Genomic DNA, 17,593 nt, shown 5'->3' with positions numbered 1-17,593 from the left:
TCTGCACGGTCCGCTCCCTCTGCCTGGAGCACAGGGCCCTGGGTGGCCAGCCGGGTCCTCCCCAGGTGGCCTCCACTGCAGCGCCTCTCTTCCTGATGTGTTCACAACCAACAGGCCAAGCGCTTTGCCGCGGGTCCTGCGGCCGTGAGCCACCCTCAGGGCGGCGGGGGGCTGCGCGTTTTGTCACTGCTCCATTCCCAGTGCTGGGCGTAAGTGCTGACTGAAGACTCCTTCCAGGCTCAAGACATAGTCACCTCCTCCAGGAAGCCTTCTCTGAGACCCTCCCGCCTTCCGGGGCCTTACACACAGTAGGTGTCAGTCATCGGGTGAAAACGGCAGGGGGTGCAGACAACCGTCCTGCAGCCCTGCGGCTCTGCATCAGCCCTCGGAGCTGAGGTGCATCACAGGTAGCAGGGAGACTGAGACTCTAAAGGGGGGTCGTGACTGAGCCAGGATGCTGAGGCTGTGCACTCAGACTCTAAACTCTGCCTGGAATGTGCTCTGGTGCAGGATATCCTGCCATGAGTGGGCGGGCAGTTCCTCGGTAGCTGATGGGGCACCTGAGCTGGTAAGCCTGGCTGCCCCTCTCTAGCAGGTCACCTACAGTGCACAGAAACCCTAGGGGGGTGTCTAGAGTTTTCTGGGCCCCTATTGGGGCTGGGGGAGCATGACTCAGCCAAGTTAAAGACATGTCCCCCTGAGTTGACCACTTGCCCTGAAGCTACCCTGAGGACACCTGTCCGTGGGGCGGGGAGGTGGTCCCCAGGGACCACAGCCATGTCTGTGAATAGAGGGCTGGGCTTTGGGAGTGTGGCCCATCGCCAGGCCCGGGAGCCACTGCTCATCCATCAGGGCACCCTTGGGCTCTTCTGTTGAAACCTGCCCCGCCCTGGGTGCGCCTGGGATCATGCACAGATCTTTCTAGGACACACCACACCAGTGGCTGCCCCTGGCGGGCGGTGATCAGTGACTGCCCCTTGGGCCCAGATGGGTATAGAGGGCCTGGCAGGGGTGAAAGTGAGAGAGGGGCTTCACCCACTGCCCTCTGTGCCATCCAGGTCTGTGTTCTGGGGGTGGTTTATCAAGTAAACAACTTAGATTCACATGGAAAATGAAAAGCTGTTTTAGAAACACAGGGGTACTTGTTCCTCCCAAGGGGCTGGGGTGAGGGCCGCCCAGGGGCCTGGAGGTGGAGGCAGCCATCAGAACAGTTTCCCTTTTCTGTAGGTGTTTTAACAAGTCCTAGAACAGTGAAAATGTTCCTTCTAGCCTGGCTGTTTCTGTGAAAGGGTAAACTGTGAATTTCGAGGTGGGGGCTGCCAGGCACAGGCCCCCGCCCCGCTCCTCACCCCAGCCTTTACTGGAGCCAGCCCTTCCTGGAGGCTCGTACCTGCCCAAGACCCCAGGGGCACATAAATAACCAATAAATACACATAAATAGGAGGGCCTCCCTGCAGGCCAGTTCAGGAGCCAAGCGGCAGTCACCGGGCCGACCTGGGCAGGACGCAGGTGCAGCCCACAGGCACGCGGATGAACTCAGCATGGAAGGTGAAGGCCCCAGGCGTGGGCGCCCCCGTGGCGTCCCGGGAGCAGGGCCTGCGGCGTAGCACCAGGAGGCTCTGGACCAGCGGCACTGAGTTGAGTGCGGCCGTCTCACGGCCCGTCTTAGCGCTGATACAGCCCCGGCACAGGCACTCGGCGAAGGCCAGCTTCTGTGGGTAGCGGCTCTCATCCGTGTCCACACTGTGAGGACAAGTGGGGTGTCAGAGAGCCTGGAGGGTGCCTCCCTCCCTCCCCACGCTCCCCTACCCAGCCATATGCACTCAGGGCCCAGGGCCTGCGGTGTGGGGCACTGAGAGCATGTGGCACACAGCTGGTGCCCAATGAGTGCGGGTATGCACGTGCCCCATGGCCTCCCAGAGCATGGAAGCCTGCTCTCTTCCCACCTGTCCCAGTCTCACCCCTGCAAGGACTCAGATAGGGGGCCCAAAATAACCCAGGGGACCCTGATGTCCCAGGTCTGGGCTGCGATTGAGACATGAGGCGAGGACTGGCTCACGTGGAGCCTTACCCTTGCCCTCACGGAGCTGGAACCGCCGGCCGGAGGTCACAGGGAGAGCGCCCAGGCCCCAGGAGCCCGCCCTCACCGGTATCTCCAGGGAGAGATGGAGCGCTGGTGGATGTCAGCTTCCAGCACCTCCCCCGGCTGCAGCATGGGGCACTGAGTCCCGGCCGGGGCCCCCGCGTGCCTCCTCCTGCGGCCTACCGCCTCCAGGCTGGACACCAGGGCCACCGGCAACGCCTGCTCCCACTTGGCAGCTCGGGCCAGCAGGTGTGGGGGGGCGTGGCCCAGGGGCAGCTCCTCGGCGGAGTAGCAGCGCGGGGTCCCAGGGCTGTGGGGGTGGGTGTGGGCCCCCACCAGCAGTGAGGGGCTGTGGCGAGCCAGGCTGGCGGGAAGCCAGAGCAGAAGCAGGAGGCCAGGGAGGAGCTGGTGGAACAGGCGGTGGGTGGTCAGGGGTGGTCAGGGATGGGGCCCTCCACTGCCACCCGCGGGCTCTGCTCCCGGTGGAAGGATGGGGTGGGGGAGGTGTAGCCTCCCTCTACGGCTGAGGGAACAGGAGGTCCAGAGGGGCCAGCCTCTCAGCCCAAGCTCGCCAGCGAACCTGGGATCCAGGATCCTGGCTCCCTTTGACCCCGAGATCTGATGGGTTTCCTGGACCCTACCCCCAACATCCTCAGCCTGGGGGGTCAGTGAACCTCCAGCCCTTCAGGGTGCAGGTGGGGGTACGGGGAGAGGAGCATCTTACCATTGCAGCAGGGGCTGGGCTCTGGGCTCCCGGCTCCAGCACGTCCCTGGTGGTTGACCTGGCGGCGGCTGGCCTGTGGTGCCCTTTATACCTGGGGCCACACCTGGGGAAAATCCGGGCGCCGCTTCCTCCTCGGGAAGTGCCTGGCTGTGCTTCCTCCTTCCCTCCCTTCTACCGTCCCCTCCCCTCCTCCCCTCCTCCTCCTCCATCCTCCGCCGCCACCCCCATCTCTCCCCCGTCCCTCCCCTGCACCCCCCAGGGGGACCCTGCCTCAGGCAGAGCACTTGCAAATGTGGCTGAGAATGAAGGGTCTTGCCTGACACTCTTGAACCTTCTGTATCGAGTCCTAGCCACTTGTATGTTTCTGCGGTTTGGACCTGGTGCCCGGGGGGCGAGGGGCTCCTTCATTTTGCGCTGCCGTCCAGTCCCCCACCAGGCTTGATTCTCTCATCCATTCTTCTTGCCAAGAGGGAGGTTCCAGAAGGGACAGGGGCCGGTGAGCGTCTTTAGTTTTCTCTGTTGGGCTTTTGTGGTTTTATCAACAAAGTGTAAGTCTAAGCGCGAGGGGGTGATGATGCCCTGGAACCTTTAAGATGCAGGGTGCCCTAGGAAGGTTTCTAAGGAGGCCCCAGGAACCCACCTGTAGCAACTCTGTGCAGCTGGCTGGGGGTGCTGGGGTGGGGGGCTTCATTATCCTGAAAAGGAGCCAGTTTGGAGCCAGATTCTGCAAAGTTTTGAGTGCTAGGTTTGGACGCCATCCTGGGAGGGCCCGTCTGCCCTGGCCTCTCGAATCTGTACCACATGTCCAGCTGAGGAGGGCCTCGCCGTGGAGCATGGGGTCAGCTCTCCTGGTTTCCCACCTGCCCGCAGGAGGCAGAATGCACACCATCAAGGCGCCAGTCTGAGTTTGGAGGCCCAGACTCGGTGGATAGGAAGACCCCTGAGGCAGCACTGGGAGAGGCAGTGTAACACCTGGGCCCTCCCAGGGCCTCTACTGGGCAGTGCGTGACTCTGGGCCTCCAGTCCACCCTCCCTCCACGCCTTGATCTGGAGTAAACCTTTCCGAAGCAGGCGCTGCATCATAGCTGTTCTCCTGGCTTCTTCCGGATGAATGGATGGACACATTGAGTCCCCAGGCTGTTCCTGCCTACCACGCCCCTGCCCATGGCCACCCACCTTCTGCTGATACACCTCCTGCAGTGGGGAGCTCACCACCTGTATTTGTCACAAGTGGGGGCCTTAAGATAAGTGTCTTTTCTCAGGTTTGGAGGCCGGAAGCCCCAGGTCAGTGTAGGCAGGGCCTCTCTCCCAGCCCTGGTGGCTCCTGTGGTCCTCGGAGGTCCCGCGGGTGCCTCTCCCCAGGTATCTCTCCTCCACAGCTTTCACACTCTCCAAATCCAGGATGATATCATCAAGATCTGACCTTGACCACGGCTGCAGAGACCCTTTCCTCAGATAAAGGCACACTCTTCACGGGCACTGGGGCTATTAGGACCTCGACATGACTGAAGCGACTTAGCAGCAGCAGCAGCAGCATGGTTTTAGGGGAACAACAGAGCCCCTTATACCTTCCCCTGGGCCAGATGCTCAGGTTGAGAAAGACCCCGCTTTCCTACAGGGCACTCGGACCTCAGAAATTCCAGTCCCTCCTGCCTGGGCCCCACAAGTGAGGGGAAGTGGTACCTGTGCCTGGCAACAGCCCCTGGGGAGAAGCTGCCTGGAGACTGGGGAGGTGGCCCCAGCAGTGGCCTTGCCTTTGTGTGGCTGGGATTCCCACACAGGATGTTTGGAAGTGAAAGGCTGTAGAACTCGCTCACGCAGTGGTCCCTACGCCAAGGGCTGAGCTCTGGCAATTTCTGTGTCTTTCTGAACAGCTGAGCGAGTGGGCGAGTCAGGAACAAGTCTTGAGGCCAGGCCATGTGCCTCCCTCACCGCTGCCCTGAGCTGTTCTGTGGGCACTGGTGGGCTGGTTGGGGTTGGGGTCGGGGTCTGGGGCATCAGCCGGAAAGACAGGGCGGGGCCCAGCAGTGCCTCATTCCTGCGGGTGGCTGAGGCAAGCACACCAGTACCAGGTTGGGCAAGACTGGAAAGGGAGCTGCAGGAGGAAGGCCAGAAGGCTGTTGTGGAGGAGGTGTCCTGGATGGCTCCACCCCCAGACCATTAAACCACACCCACCATATCCCTGTCCCCAGACTGCACCCATAGGGCCATGCTCCCAAGTCCCTGCCTGGAGAGATGCAGAAAAGGGACGGAGGGGGGACAGAGTGGGAAATGGAGGTATGGGAGGAGGGATGGAAGAAGGTAGGCACAGAGATCCAAGGAGACTCGGACAGATGCAGACACTGTGGACAGAAGGCAGTGGAGAGAGAAAAAGGCAGATCCAGGGCAGGAGACACATGGACAGACTCAGTAGGGACAGTCCCTCTGTCCCTGCCCATGACTCGGAGCCCTGAGAGAGAAAAAGGCAGATCCAGGGCAGGAGACACACAGACAGACTCAGCAGGGACAGTCCCTATGTCCCTGCCCATGACTCGGAGCCTTTACAGCCCTGGCTGGACAGGAGCAGCCCAAGTGGGCCTGAGCTGGGGAGGTGGCCTGCAGGACAGGTTTGCTCTAGGCTCTTGCAACTCCAGGCTCAAAGTTCTCCCTCATCTTATGGGGAGACCTAGGGGCAGACCTCAGTACCGTCTGTAAAGCGGGGGTGGCAATCCCCTCCCCCTTCCCTCCTGTAGCATGGCCTTCTCGACCACTGGGCCCAGGCAGCACTGCCCACGGTGAGTCTATGCCACAGTCCAGTTTTCTTATGCTCCCCAAACTTTGCACTGTCAGGAGCAATCTCTGCCTTGTCCTAGTCCATGGCCCTTCAGGGGCTGGCTGACCAGGGTGGGGGTCCCTGCTTGTATACCCAGGGCTTGTGCCTCCTTTCAGCCCAACTCCTCCTGCCAATGGAGGCGGACTGCCGTCATCTGGGGTGTACAGGCCTGGGGGCGGGGGTGCTGGACAGTTGGCACAGGGCGGGAGGGCGTGTCCAAGTCAGTGGTAGATGATAGCAGGCTCGTGGGGCGGCAGGCAGGTGTGACCCCCATCATGAGAAACCCGAGGGAACTTCACTGTCACTGAACTGAGCTGCCCCATTAGCTCAATGTGTTCACTTATACGTTGGAGACTGTACTTCACATTTGAGTTAGAAAAATTATAAACTAAAAACATGGTGTCTTCCTTTTCTCACCCTTTCAAGAAAAGGGGAGAAGGCCTCATCTGAAGCTGGTAGTGGGACCCGCAGGGTGGCCTGGTGGGCAGAAGTCCTGAGGGCTGCTGCTCCTCATGGGTGGGGTCCGCTCACCAGCCAGGGGCGGGGAGGTGTAACTGAGACCCGACCCCTTCCCTGGAGAAGAGGAGGGTTAACATGAGAAAACTCAGAAGGCTGGGGTTTCAGTTTACCCTCCAGAGGGCCAGCTCGAGGATGGCACTCGAGCAGTGGACAAGGGAGGGGTTGGAGCTGTGAGAGGAAGTGTGGGGCACAGCTGGGTCAGAGTTCCAGGAACAGGAAATAGTGTGTGCAGCCCTGGGGTGGGAGGAATGCCAGTGGGCAGGGAAGGCTCGGGTCAGGTCGGGGTCTGCCGCAGAGGAAGAGGCCGGAGGGGCGGGGCCTGCCGCGGAGGAGGAGGCTGGAGGGGCGGGGTCTGCCGCGGAGGAGAAGGGGAGGAGGAGGGCTGGAGGAAGAGGGCTGGAAGAGGGGCGGGAAGCAGAGTTTGGGCTTGAGGAACAGGTCGTGGCTCTTTATCTTCGAAGGTGAACAGCCTGGCCGCACGTTCCCCGGAGGGCAGAGATGCTGAGAACCCATTACACCACGGAGCCTCCCTTTACCCAGATGCTTGGCCTGGAATGTTCGTTCCACTAGACCTGTGGTGGAGCTGGCTCAGGGTGTGATCTCAGCCCTCCTGGGACAGGTCCCTGCTCCCAGGTGGCAGAGGGCAAGCTGCCAGTTTAAACCCAGCCCCGGTCCAGGGACCCAAGGCCACAGGTCCAGCCCAGGCATGAAAGGTCGGGTCAGGCCAGCCCCTCGGCTGAGTGCAGAGACCTGCCTGGGGGCTCACTTGTGGACTCCTGGCTTCAGATGTCATCACTGCCTGGCTGGCTGGTGGGGCCCAGCACCTGGGGCCCAGCGTGCAGGGCCAGGCTGTCAACCTGAGGTGCCGTGCATTCCGGCCCCATGTCCTCGAAGGCCGCCCACTTGGAGAATGGGAGTTTCCTCTGCACCTGGCTTTGACCTGATGGCAAACCAGATAAGACCTGAAGAATTACCCAGACACACGCCATGATAAGGCCGGTGGTGCAAGAGGCCTCACGTGTGCTGTGCTGCGGGGCCGGCGCTGCAGACAGGCCACTGGAGGCCCTGCGGCGCTGGCTCCCGCCCAGCTCTCCTGTCCCACATTTGAAGGGCCATGCAGCCTTGGGGCAGAGGACCTGGTCACTGCATGCAGCTCCAGGGTCACGATCCCAGGCCAGAGCCCTAGGTGGCTCCTCCTGACACCCCCACAGTGAAGTTCTGGGAGGTGAGTTGTCTGCCAGGACTCACGGGACTTGCTTTAAAGGTAGTCTTCCGAGGGCAAAGGCCCTGATACAGGTCTGGGCAAGGGCACTCCCAGGCCCCTGGCACCACTCTGCAAAGTCAACCCACAAGGGAGGGTCTCCCTCCAGTGGTCCTGGTCCCCTGGGAGGGGAGCAGGGGCTGAGCAGGGCGTGGTGGCGTTCCTGCCCTGCATTGGGACGGTAGCATGGCCCGGCAGCATGGCCCAGCTGGGACATCTCACGCACAGACACCTGCACGTCCGCGCGGGGTCCAACCTCGTGTGAGGCACTCGGTGGAGAACTGGCTTGTAGGCTGGAGTAATCTCTGGTCCAGGGCCCACCGGGAAGGTGGCCTCTGATCCAGGCAGAGATGGCGGCCCTCAGAAAGCCCTGCCAGGCCAGCCACTGCAAGGAAACCAGGTGAGCATGCTGCGGGGCCAGACTAGCAGCTCCAGGGGCATATCAGCAGCCTCCTTCAGCCAGCGATGCTCAGTGGGCATCACCAAGGGGAGGATGCAGTGGGGCTAGGCACAGGCAAACATCACCACCAGGGCAACACAGCTGTTTATCAAAATATTTTATTTTAGGAGACCCCTCAAAAAAAGACCCTCCACATCTGACAGATGCCCAACAATACCCTCGGCCTTTTTTTTTTTTCTTTTCAGTCTTTTCTGTGTTTTTCTTTTTTTCCTTTTTAAATCAACTAAAACAATTTGATGCTTAAAATAAAAGACAGGAGTATTTCCCAATCAGACTTTAGTCAAGAATATATATATTTTTGATCCTGGGGAAGGCGGGGTGGGGAAGACGCTCGGCAGCACTCAAGTGTTCCTGGTTACAGGAGGAGGGCGGAGCTGGGGACGCCTGCCTGAGCAGAGGGAGGACTCGTAACTGACATAAAATCGGAGCTGGTCCTCGGTGCCGCTGTGCCCTCGCCCACCTGGCTCGCAGGACTTCTGCTCTGGGAAGGGGTTGGTTCAGTCTGGGATTCAGCGTCATCTTCATTACATGTGTGGCTTCTTTTCCAGCTGAGAAACTTTTTTTTTCTTTTTTAATTTTTAAAAAGAATCACAGCCAAAATAAGACATAAACTGCAAAATCCAAAATGGCTGCGCTTACCCTATTTATAAAAACAGGTGAGTCCCTGCCTCGGGGAGCAGAGCCCGGGCTACACCTTCCCGGGGATCTTGGCCCGCTTGCGGGCGATGGCGTCCTCCACAGCCTTAAGCTGCTTCAGCAGCTCCTCCCGCCGTGACAGTGTGCTGGCCTTCCCTGACTTGGTGCCCGCAGTGGCGGTGGTGCTGGTGTCCGAGGCTTTGCCAGGCACGCTGGTGACCTTGCTGGAGCTCTTGGACTGGGGTGACAGCGGACGCTTCCTGCAGGGGTGGGGAGGCCATGAGAGAGGGCTGCTCTCTGAGAGCCTCCTGCCAGGGGCCTGGGTCCCAGGAGCTGCACCTGCTAGACAGAAGGCACCCCCTCCCCAGCGGATGAGGCCCCCACCACAGACGAGCGTCCAGGGTCCAGCTCGGGTTCTGGCCACAGTCAGCATGGCCCCCCGTGCTCCTCCCATGCCCCGATCGCGGAGCACACCTGCGAGGTGGAAGGCACAGTACCAGCGCTTGCCTGGAGCCCACCGACCTGGTCCTCCCACTCTGGTCCTCACCCTGTGCCGAGGTAGAACCCACACTGCTGACCCTGACTTCAAGCAGCGCTATGGGCCAAGGGCTGGGGGTGTGGGGCTGTGTCTGTGCCCCTCCTGCCCGGCCCCCCCACCCAAACCCAGGGTGCTGGTGCGCAGGGATTCAGCCTGCTTCCAGGGAAAAGGTGAGCCCCACTCCTGCTTCTTGAGCTGAGTGGGAGGGAGGGAAGAGCTGCTGCCAACTGCTTCCTGGTCCTCCGGCTGCAAGCCACGTGCTCCCGGGCTGCTCTGCATTCTAGGACCTGCTGGTGGCCCAGGGTGAAGACATGGGCTGGCATAATGTTCCCAGCACCTCTGAGCCTGCCCTTAGCTAGTCCTGATGGCTCAGGCCTCCGCCTGGGGAGGAAGCTCGGCTGGCTCTCTCTGCGGCCAAGAACCCGATGTGCTGTGCCCAGGGTGGGGGGAAGGGGATTTGTGGGGAGACACTCACCTGTCTGTCGGGGCTGAGGGGGCCTTGGAATTCTGGCCCCTCTGCCGCTCTGGCTTCGGGGAACTGACTCTCCCACCTGACTTCCGGTCCCGAGAACCTGAGTGACAGGGGACAACATAAGACCAGGGTCCCAGCTCCATGTGGGCCCAGCTGTGCAGGGGCTAGCGGGCACACGCAGGGAAGCAGCAGCCTCTCTCTGGCCCCCGGTGACCCCACGCCAGAGAGCAGCGGCTGTTCAGTTCAGCTTCCTCATTCTCAAAAGTACCCAGGTCTAATTTGGGTTTTGGTTTCCTGAGCCACCATCAGTGTCGTTCAAAACAAAGAGCTTCCAGTATGCAAGGCCAAGCAGACCAAAACCCTCCTACACTGACTTGGAAGAAACTCACAGTGCAGGTCTTCAAGTGGAACAAAAACACACGGCTGCTTACAGACCGTAGTAAGATCAAGAACAGAAGTGCTTGCTGCCCTGAGTGTGGGGCCCGAGTGAGGGCGCACAGAGGCGTCCCACCACTCAAGAGGCATGTGGGCGGCCTGGGCGGGGGTGTGTGTTTCAGGGGTGCACTGTGTCCTCCTCCTGCTCCTGGTGGGGTATGCTGGGCCCTCTCCTATTTTAGGGGGAAAGATGCTCTGGCAACACTTGGGGTTTCACTTTACTAGTGGAGCAAGCCAGGAAGAGGCTCTGCCTGGGCCAGTGGCTCTCTCTGCAACTGGGCCGAGCAGTATGGGGGCGGCCAGGCACGCCCTGCAGCACTGAGATGCCACCCCCTCCACATGCTCATGGCCTCACAAGCCCAGGTGGGGTTTCCTAGGTTGAGCAACTTGTGTGATCACAAGAGACGACCCCAGCCATAAGGAGATTGGGGAAAACACATCACAAAAAACCAGTGCTACGCCTGCTAGCTTCTGTTTGTGAAAATGTATTTTCCATAAAAAAACCTTACTTGTGTCAAAACACAGTATCGTATTACTATTACTGTTACGAGTACTATGGTTTTCACTTCTAAAACTAAATGCTGACGGATGCAGACCACCCGGTCAGAAGCCCCCTGGGGGCTTCAACACTTCTCAGGGCACAGGAAGTGCGGCTCCAGAGGTAGAGGCTCACCTCGGTCTGGGGAGAGGTTGGCGCGCTTGGCTGGCGGTGGGCTCTGCCTGTCCTTGTCTGAGGGCTCGTAGCGCTTCCTGCTCCCCTTGTCAGTGGCCTGGAATGACGGGTGTGCAGTCAGGACCAGGGCCTGAGCGGACGCAGGCAGCCACCTGCTCTCTGCTCCCGCGGGCCCTCCTTGGGGGCCCCTGGGCCGCAGGGCCCCAAGTGAGGCAGGGCCCATGGTCTCCGGGCCTCCATGCCAGGGATGGGATTCGGCCCTCCAGTCGCCTGGGCACTGTGGATGCCAACTCAGAGAGGCCATGTCTGTTCTGCCCCCCGACCCATGTCCCAGGGTTGTCCTGTGGTAATTGGCTCATCTCCCACCATCAACCCCCTGCCCACGTGGCGCTGCCCATGAGGCTGTCCATCAGGGCATCACGAGCCAGGCAGTGTGGAAAGCCACTAGCTGGCCCAGCCGTGGGTCCTGGGGTCCCAACAGCACTGCCCATAGCCCCACCTTGTTCAGCAGCGTCAACTTGATCTCCTTGTGGGCAATGAATGTGGCCGCTGGGGGCTGGCCTGGTGGTGCCTGCTGGGGGGTGGTGGGCTGCTGGGAGGACCTGCCACCCGCGGGGGTTCTTGAGGGTTTAGGCGGCTGTGTGGACGAATCCCGTTTCCGCTTATCCACTTTCACACCGTCCTCCTTCTTAGATTTTCCTGCCAACGAAAAATGCCCTCTCAGCCTCTCTTCCAGTGAGGCAGCTGCCTGCGTGCTGTCTTGGGGAGGTGTCATCAACAGACAGCGGATGACCAACCCACACCACCTCTCCTCTCTGGACCCCAAGGCCCAGCACACCTTGTGGGCACCTACCTTTCTCCTTCTTGGTCTGGGCTGGGGTGGGGGACCGCGAGCTAGCCGAGGACACGGGGCTGGCCAGGTCTGCGTACATGTCATCCGAGTCCACGCTGTGCGCTGAGCTGCTGCTTGATGTGGCACTGGACACCGAGGACACACTGCTCACGCTCAGCGATCTGCACACACAAACACGTCTGTGCCCACACGGTCCCGAACCCCAAGGGAGGCGAACCCACCAGCTTGACTCTTTAGGGGCTCTGGACAGTTAACAGGTGCCACCCAGTGAGGGGACGCCTACATGGCTGGGGCCAGGCCCTTGTGCTCATGGTGACCGTTCTGTTAGCTGGGCAGGGATGCACGACTGGGTGTGACCCACACACAACAGAGGGCAAGGAAGGGATGCAGGACGAGCAGACGCTGTGTCAGAGATGCCCCGAGGGGCTGGCTCAGGAGGCTTGAGACACGGATGGTCTCCTCAGTCAGGAGGCTTGAGACATGGATGGTCTCCTCGGTCCAGTCCCGTCACAACCCAGGCTATACGAGGGCTCCACTCCCTGAGAAAACCGCCCACCCCACGTCCTGAGCTCCAGCGGGGAAGGCAAAAGGCAGCCTTTTGTACGTAGTATTTTTGGCAGTGCTGGGTCTTCGCTGCCGCTCAAGGGCTTTTTCTAGTGGTGCACAGGTTCAGTTGCCCCGTGTCCCCTATGCTGGTGGGTGGGTTCCTAACCACTGAACCACCAGGGAAGCCCAGAGCCCTGTCTTCTTGAAAGTTAGATAGGTTGCAGACCTACTCGGAGAGATTCAGGCAAATGTGTATACCACATGCTGCCTACAAGTGAAACAGAAAATTGAATTCAAGCAATCTCAGGGCTAATCTGATACCATCTTCTTTTTAAACTAAATGACAGAATTCTCTTCTGCTTGTTCCTGTCTCAGATTTTTTCAATAGGCTGTCCCCCAGCTGCCTCGGCCTGCTCGTCCTTGCTGGAGCTCTGCGGAGCCGGAGGGCCAGCCTGAGGGAGGGGCCGCGCCCACCCGAGGTGGCCTCTGCAGGGTTTCCTGGACCCTGACTGCAGGCAGAGGCTGCCGGGATGGGATGGGGGCAGGAGAGATGTGACAACAACCTGGATCTGGAACTGGAGCCACTGTAGCTGCTGCCACTGCCGCTGCCGCTAACCGTGCGCCTGCAACACAACCAAGAGGCCGCGGCTCACGTTTCTGGGGCCTCAACACACGGCGCCCCCAAAGCCAGGGCTCACTGGCCCGAGACCAACACTCCACCAGGGACTGGCCACCGAAATCAGGTGGGACTCGGATTTCTTCTATAGAGGACTCCCTCTCAAAGTGAGTCAAACCACACCCCCACCAGCTCCCACTCCCCTGCCACCACCAGGAAGGGACTCCGCCGTCAAGCTCCTGGGACACCAAGGCTGGGAGACATGCCGAGTCCCTGGGAGCACCCCTCCCCCAGCTCTGGAAGGCGGGACACTCACCTCCTGGGGGGGCTCCTGGCCTGCCGCTCCCTCCTCCTGGCTTCCCGAGGGTCTCCGCCGGGCTTGGTGGGCTCGGGGGCAGTGGTGGTTTTGGGGGCCTGCGGTAGGGCTGGAGGAGGGGCTGGCTTCTTTAGCAGCTTCTCTCTGTCATGTGGGACACAGCGAGCTGAGACCCTGCTGGGCAGGCCTCAGCCCTGCTGGCCAACCTCGGGGAGTGGGTATCACATACACACACACTTCCCCTGCCCCCTGCCCTGAGGCGTTGTTTCCTGCAGACCCCACCCCACACCAAGCATCACCTGCCTCTTCCTCAAAGGCAGAAGGAGGAAGATGGGGGCCATTGGGAGAGCTCTGGAGGACAGCCCACCAGCCAGGCCACACTCCTTCAGTAATGGCACCCTGACCCCTGCCCTACATGGCGGGGGCGGCAGCCCTCAGGGAAGGCTGGGTGTGCTCATGTGTGGGGACCTTAGGCAGGCAGGAAAATGGCCCCAAAGCAGTTCTTCATTGTTGCATGGGGAAGATACCCTGCCAGTGTTGAGCGCCCTGAACACGTGTGGGCGAAGTTGCCGGTGGGACACAGCATCTGGGTTACGGGCAGCTGCCCAGAGCGGTGGCAGGACTGCCCACACACAGCCCCACCTGTGAGGCTTGGGGCCGGGCCCGGCACTGCGCTGGGGTCTCGCGGCCGATGGCACTGGGGAGGTGGCTGCAGTGTCTGGGATGGAGGCTGTACCCCAACACCATTCACTTTTTAACAGGGGGCTGCCCGAGGCCCCAGAGCTGACCCTGCTCAGGAGGAAGCCCTGCAGCGGGGTTGGGGCAGACCTGTGCAGGGACAGCCAGTGTCGGGGGCAGTGCTCCCTGACCCTGCACGCCAGTTGCCATGCGGTTCATGTGCCAAGTTCTAGACGCTTCTAACCCCTCCCTTCGACATGTCTGTTGAGAAGGACCAATGGCAGGAGCAGTGAAGAAAGTAAAGGATGACAGGGAGCCTGGCAGGGCCATGTCTCCAATGGAGAAGAAACGTGGCCCATGGCCTGAGGTCCAGAAATCGAAAGGCCAGGCCTGCCCCTCTTCCCCAGGGCCCTTTGGCAGAACTCACCCTGCTTTCGTGGGAGGTGGAGCTGGCTCTCCCTTGGCTCTGGCAGGTCTGTGTGGGGAGGGCGTCGGGGATGGCGATGGGGATGAGGAGAAGGACCGGGACCTGCTGGGGAGCAGAGGTGTGAGGGGGGCACCCCACCGTCCACGCCCCGAAGGGCAACCACTCAGCCTGGGGTGGCTCGTGCTCATTTCCTGAAATGCATCTCTGGTGAAAGATGCTGGGGGCAGACAGCACCCCGTCAGCTGTCATGGGGGAGCTGGCGGGGACGCTGCCGAGCATGGGGCTCTCGGACACAGCCTGGGGGAAGGGTCAGCAGTGAAGAAAGTGTCCCTGACGTTGTGAGAACAGCTCAGACACGGCTCTGTCGTGGGTCCAGCGTCACCCACTGCTCACACAGGGCTGGCTATGGGTGAGCCCCACACCCTGGGATCGCCAGAACCCCCAGGTTTCTCAGCTGGGTTCCACACTTCTCCCCACAGCTCACCTGGACCGGCTGCCTGAGAATGAGCTGTGCCTGGAGGACCGGCTGGAGTAGGAGCTGTAGGACGAGGAGCGGGACCGGGAGCGGGACGAGCCGGAGCCGGAATAGGACGACGACCGTGAGGAGGACCTGGCCCGGGGAGAGCAGAGGTGAGGCGTCTTCCCCTGCCCTGCTAGCGCAGACGTGCCCCCGCTCACACAGACATGCGCCCTCTCACACAGACGCGCCCCCGCTCCCACAGACATGCCCCCTCTCACACAGACGCGCCCCCCGCTCCCACAGACATGCGCCCTCTCACACAGACGCGCCCCCGCTCCCACAGACGCACCCCCGCTCCCACAGACATGCCCCCTCTCACAAAGACGCACCCCCGCTCCCACATACCCCCTCTCACACAGACGCGCCCCCCGCTCCCACAGACATGCGCCCTCTCACACAGACGCGCCCCCGCTCCCACAGACATGCCCCCTCTCACACAGACGCGCCCCCCGCTCCCACAGACATGCGCCCTCTCACACAGACGCGCCCCCTCTCCCACAGACATGCCCCCTCTCACACAGACGCGCCCCCCGCTCCCACAGACATGCCCCCTCTCACACAGACGCGCCCCCGCTCCCACAGACATGCCCCCTCTCACACAGACGCGCCCCCCGCTCCCACAGACATGCCCCCTCTCACACAGACGCGCCCCCGCTCCCACAGACATGCCCCCTCTCACACAGACGCGCCCCCCGCTCCCACAGACATGCCCCCTCTCACACAGACGCGCCCCCGCTCCCACAGACATGCCCCCTCTCACACAGACATGCGCCCTCTCACACAGACGCGCCCCCGCTCCCACAGACATGCGCCCTCTCACACAGACGCGCCCCCGCTCCCACAGACATGCCCCCTCTCACACAGACGCGCCCCTGCTCCCACAGACATGCCCTCTCTCACAAAGACGCACCCCCGCTCATGCAGACACACCACCTAGGGGCACCTTGTGGACACTCTGCGGTCCAGCCCCCTTCTCGTGGGAGAGGTGCTCAGAAACCAAGATCTAGGTGCTAGGTATGCTCACTGTGAAGAGTGACACAGATCCCAGGCCCTCGGACACAGAGCCAGGACATGTCCCCGTGAGTGCTGATGAGCGAGTCTGACCCAGGCAGATACACACGTGTGTATCTGCGTGTCCACCAGGGCAGGTAGTGGAAATGCTGAGTCCACAGACACCTCCAGCCTCCTCCCTCTTCAGAGAGTGCCCCCACTCTCACCGCCCACAGCGTCCTCGTTTGTGCAGACCTGGTGCACACACACACCTCAGAGCTGCTGACCTGAGCTCGCAGGAGATGGGTGAACTGACTGGACACCGGGTCAGGCTGCTCTTGGCTCTTCCGCCAGCAGTGCCTCTTCCCTCGCTGACCCTTGCCCAGGCCTGTGCTCCGCTCTGGGCTGCCTGCACCCTGGCTCACCTCACCGTTTATTCTGGGGTTCATGGAGGCCTCGCCTCAGTGCTAAGTGTCAGTCCTGTTAGCTGGCGATGCTCCAGAACCCGGCCTTGCTGAGAAGACACACACTCAGTCCTGCTGACCTCCCTTACCTGGAGGAATTGGAAGCAGAGGCCGACGAGGCTGATGTTTTTCGACGCCGTCGAGCGCGGCTAGGGGAGACTGACACCCCGAGTTTCTTCTTCGGAGACTTGGACCGGCGCCAGGGGTCCTTCCACTCGTCGGCTCTCTTCACCTGGGGTCCTGTGGACGCAGTCTCCTTCTTTGGCGGCTCAGCTTGACGGCTGAAATCACAGAGGGGTTAACAGGTCTGGGGCCACCTCCCACCAGACAACTCTGCCATTTGGTGAAAGAAACTGTGTGGGGGGAGAGACCAGGACCTACGGGCTCACTCCAGGGATGCCACACGCAAGGCAGCAGGCGCTGTCGACGGGAGACCGCCCCGGAACCGGACACGCGGGGCTCTCTCCACGAGCACTGTCTCACAGGGCCACGAGGGAGCTGGCCACCCAGCAGTGCCCCTCAGAATCCCCACCCTGCCCACAGCACAGACGCTGGGCAGGGCGGGAGGAAGGGGCCCGTGCGTGTGCGCCCTAGAGACAGGCGCACGATGGCAGCACCGTCAGCACTTAGGATGCTAACGTGACTGAAGAAATCCTGGTTTTCAAGTGAGTTAGAAACTCTGTAAATATAAACCTCAGCCCTGGATACTTCCTTTGTTCCCAGGCAGGGCAAGTCAACAGTGTCAGAACAACCTGCCCCCACCACAGGTCACCACCAGTCGGAAACGCTCACAGCCGAGCCTGACAGGAGAGTGGGATCAGCTGAGTCCTGAGCACATGAACAGGGGTGGGGGCCGGGCGGCAGGGCAACACCCAGAGCACAGGGTCCCAGACCAACAGCAGTTCAATACCAAGGTACCTGCTGGCCTCGTGACACATCGATCAGATAAAAATCACAGAAAGTGAAGCAGGGCAATAACCCCCGTCATCCGGCTCTCTTGGCACAGCCGTTCCTAGCGTGTCTGAGTGTCCCCTCTGCCTGTGTTCATTCTCCACCAAGGACCCTGCAGGTACAGCCAGGGCTGCTCGGAGACAGCCCCACCTGGAGTGGACCTGCCTGGCCACGGACAGCAGTGCTTCACCGTTAGGTGTCACATAACCTGGACGCTTCTCTACCGTTAGCTATTTCTGTGTTTAAAAACACAAACAATAAAGTCACCCTTTCTATTAAGTCTTTATGAATGCCTTGTCTTTTTGAGGGTAAATTTTTAAGATGTGGAATCAGGGGGCTGCAAGAGGCAACCTTTTAACAGGTTCTTGCTAAGTTATCAAATATTTTCCCTGGAAGTGAAAGCATTTCACACTGGGCTCAGCGTGGTGCTTGCCCCACACTCCCTGCTTGGGGACACTGGGGTCCCGTGTCACCAGGAGCACCACCGTGCCCAGAGAGGAGCACACCTGACTCCTGAGAGCTCTGCACACAGAGCGCTTCCGGGAGGCCACTTGGGGGTTCGGCCATGCCCATGCTTGGCCAGTCTTCCAGGAAGCTCCTGGGGTATGACGATGGGAAC

General features: G+C 61.0%; 2 protein-coding genes across 6 annotated transcripts in view; both read right to left on the bottom strand.

Moving 5' to 3' along the window:
• Positions 1 to 461: 461 nt before the first annotated feature.
• On the bottom strand, positions 462 to 5,018 carry IL17C (interleukin 17C). Its single transcript, XM_061387233.1, has 6 exons — positions 4,979 to 5,018; positions 4,740 to 4,855; positions 4,109 to 4,241; positions 2,542 to 2,606; positions 2,148 to 2,488; positions 462 to 1,743 (listed from the first exon to the last, which is right to left on the bottom strand). The coding sequence occupies exons 1-6, from the start codon at positions 5,016 to 5,018 to the stop codon at positions 1,482 to 1,484; spliced, it is 957 nt and encodes a 318-aa protein (XP_061243217.1). The 3' UTR covers positions 462 to 1,481.
• Positions 5,019 to 7,941: 2,923 nt separating this feature from the next.
• Positions 7,942 to 17,593, bottom strand: part of ZC3H18 (zinc finger CCCH-type containing 18) — a 43,197-nt gene continuing 33,545 nt past the window's right edge. For 3 of the 5 annotated variants that reach the window (XM_061386989.1, XM_061386991.1, XM_061386993.1), the window contains 10 exons: positions 16,113 to 16,304; positions 14,534 to 14,659; positions 14,050 to 14,154; positions 12,945 to 13,088; positions 12,576 to 12,635; positions 11,467 to 11,627; positions 11,113 to 11,312; positions 10,614 to 10,710; positions 9,509 to 9,605; positions 7,942 to 8,755 (listed from right to left, as the gene is read on the bottom strand). In XM_061386989.1, the coding sequence (XP_061242973.1) occupies positions 8,548 to 8,755; positions 9,509 to 9,605; positions 10,614 to 10,710; positions 11,113 to 11,312; positions 11,467 to 11,627; positions 12,576 to 12,635; positions 12,945 to 13,088; positions 14,050 to 14,154; positions 14,534 to 14,659; positions 16,113 to 16,304 (1,390 nt within the window). In that variant the 3' untranslated portion in view covers positions 7,942 to 8,547. The remainder of the gene's footprint in view (positions 8,756 to 9,508; positions 9,606 to 10,613; positions 10,711 to 11,112; positions 11,313 to 11,466; positions 11,628 to 12,575; positions 12,636 to 12,944; positions 13,089 to 14,049; positions 14,155 to 14,533; positions 14,660 to 16,112; positions 16,305 to 17,593) is intronic. The other 2 variants (XM_061386990.1, XM_061386992.1) reach the window with 1 other exon arrangement.

This window comes from Bos javanicus, chromosome 18 (assembly GCF_032452875.1).
Source record: "Bos javanicus breed banteng chromosome 18, ARS-OSU_banteng_1.0, whole genome shotgun sequence".
In the NCBI taxonomy this organism is placed as follows: Eukaryota; Metazoa; Chordata; class Mammalia; order Artiodactyla; family Bovidae; genus Bos; species Bos javanicus.
This window is presented reverse-complemented; position numbering and strand designations above follow the sequence as displayed.

Coding starts and splice junctions, on each gene's coding strand:
- IL17C (XM_061387233.1), bottom strand. CDS start 5,018: ATGGCCCTATGGGTGCAGTCTGGGGACAGGGATATGGTGG. Junction 2,607..4,108: donor CCACCAGGGCTGGGAGAGAG/GCCCTGCCTACA, acceptor CTGTTCCCTCAG/CCGTAGAGGGAGGCTACACC. Junction 1,744..2,147: donor ATCTCTCCCTGGAGATACCG/GTGAGGGCGGGC, acceptor TTGTCCTCACAG/TGTGGACACGGATGAGAGCC.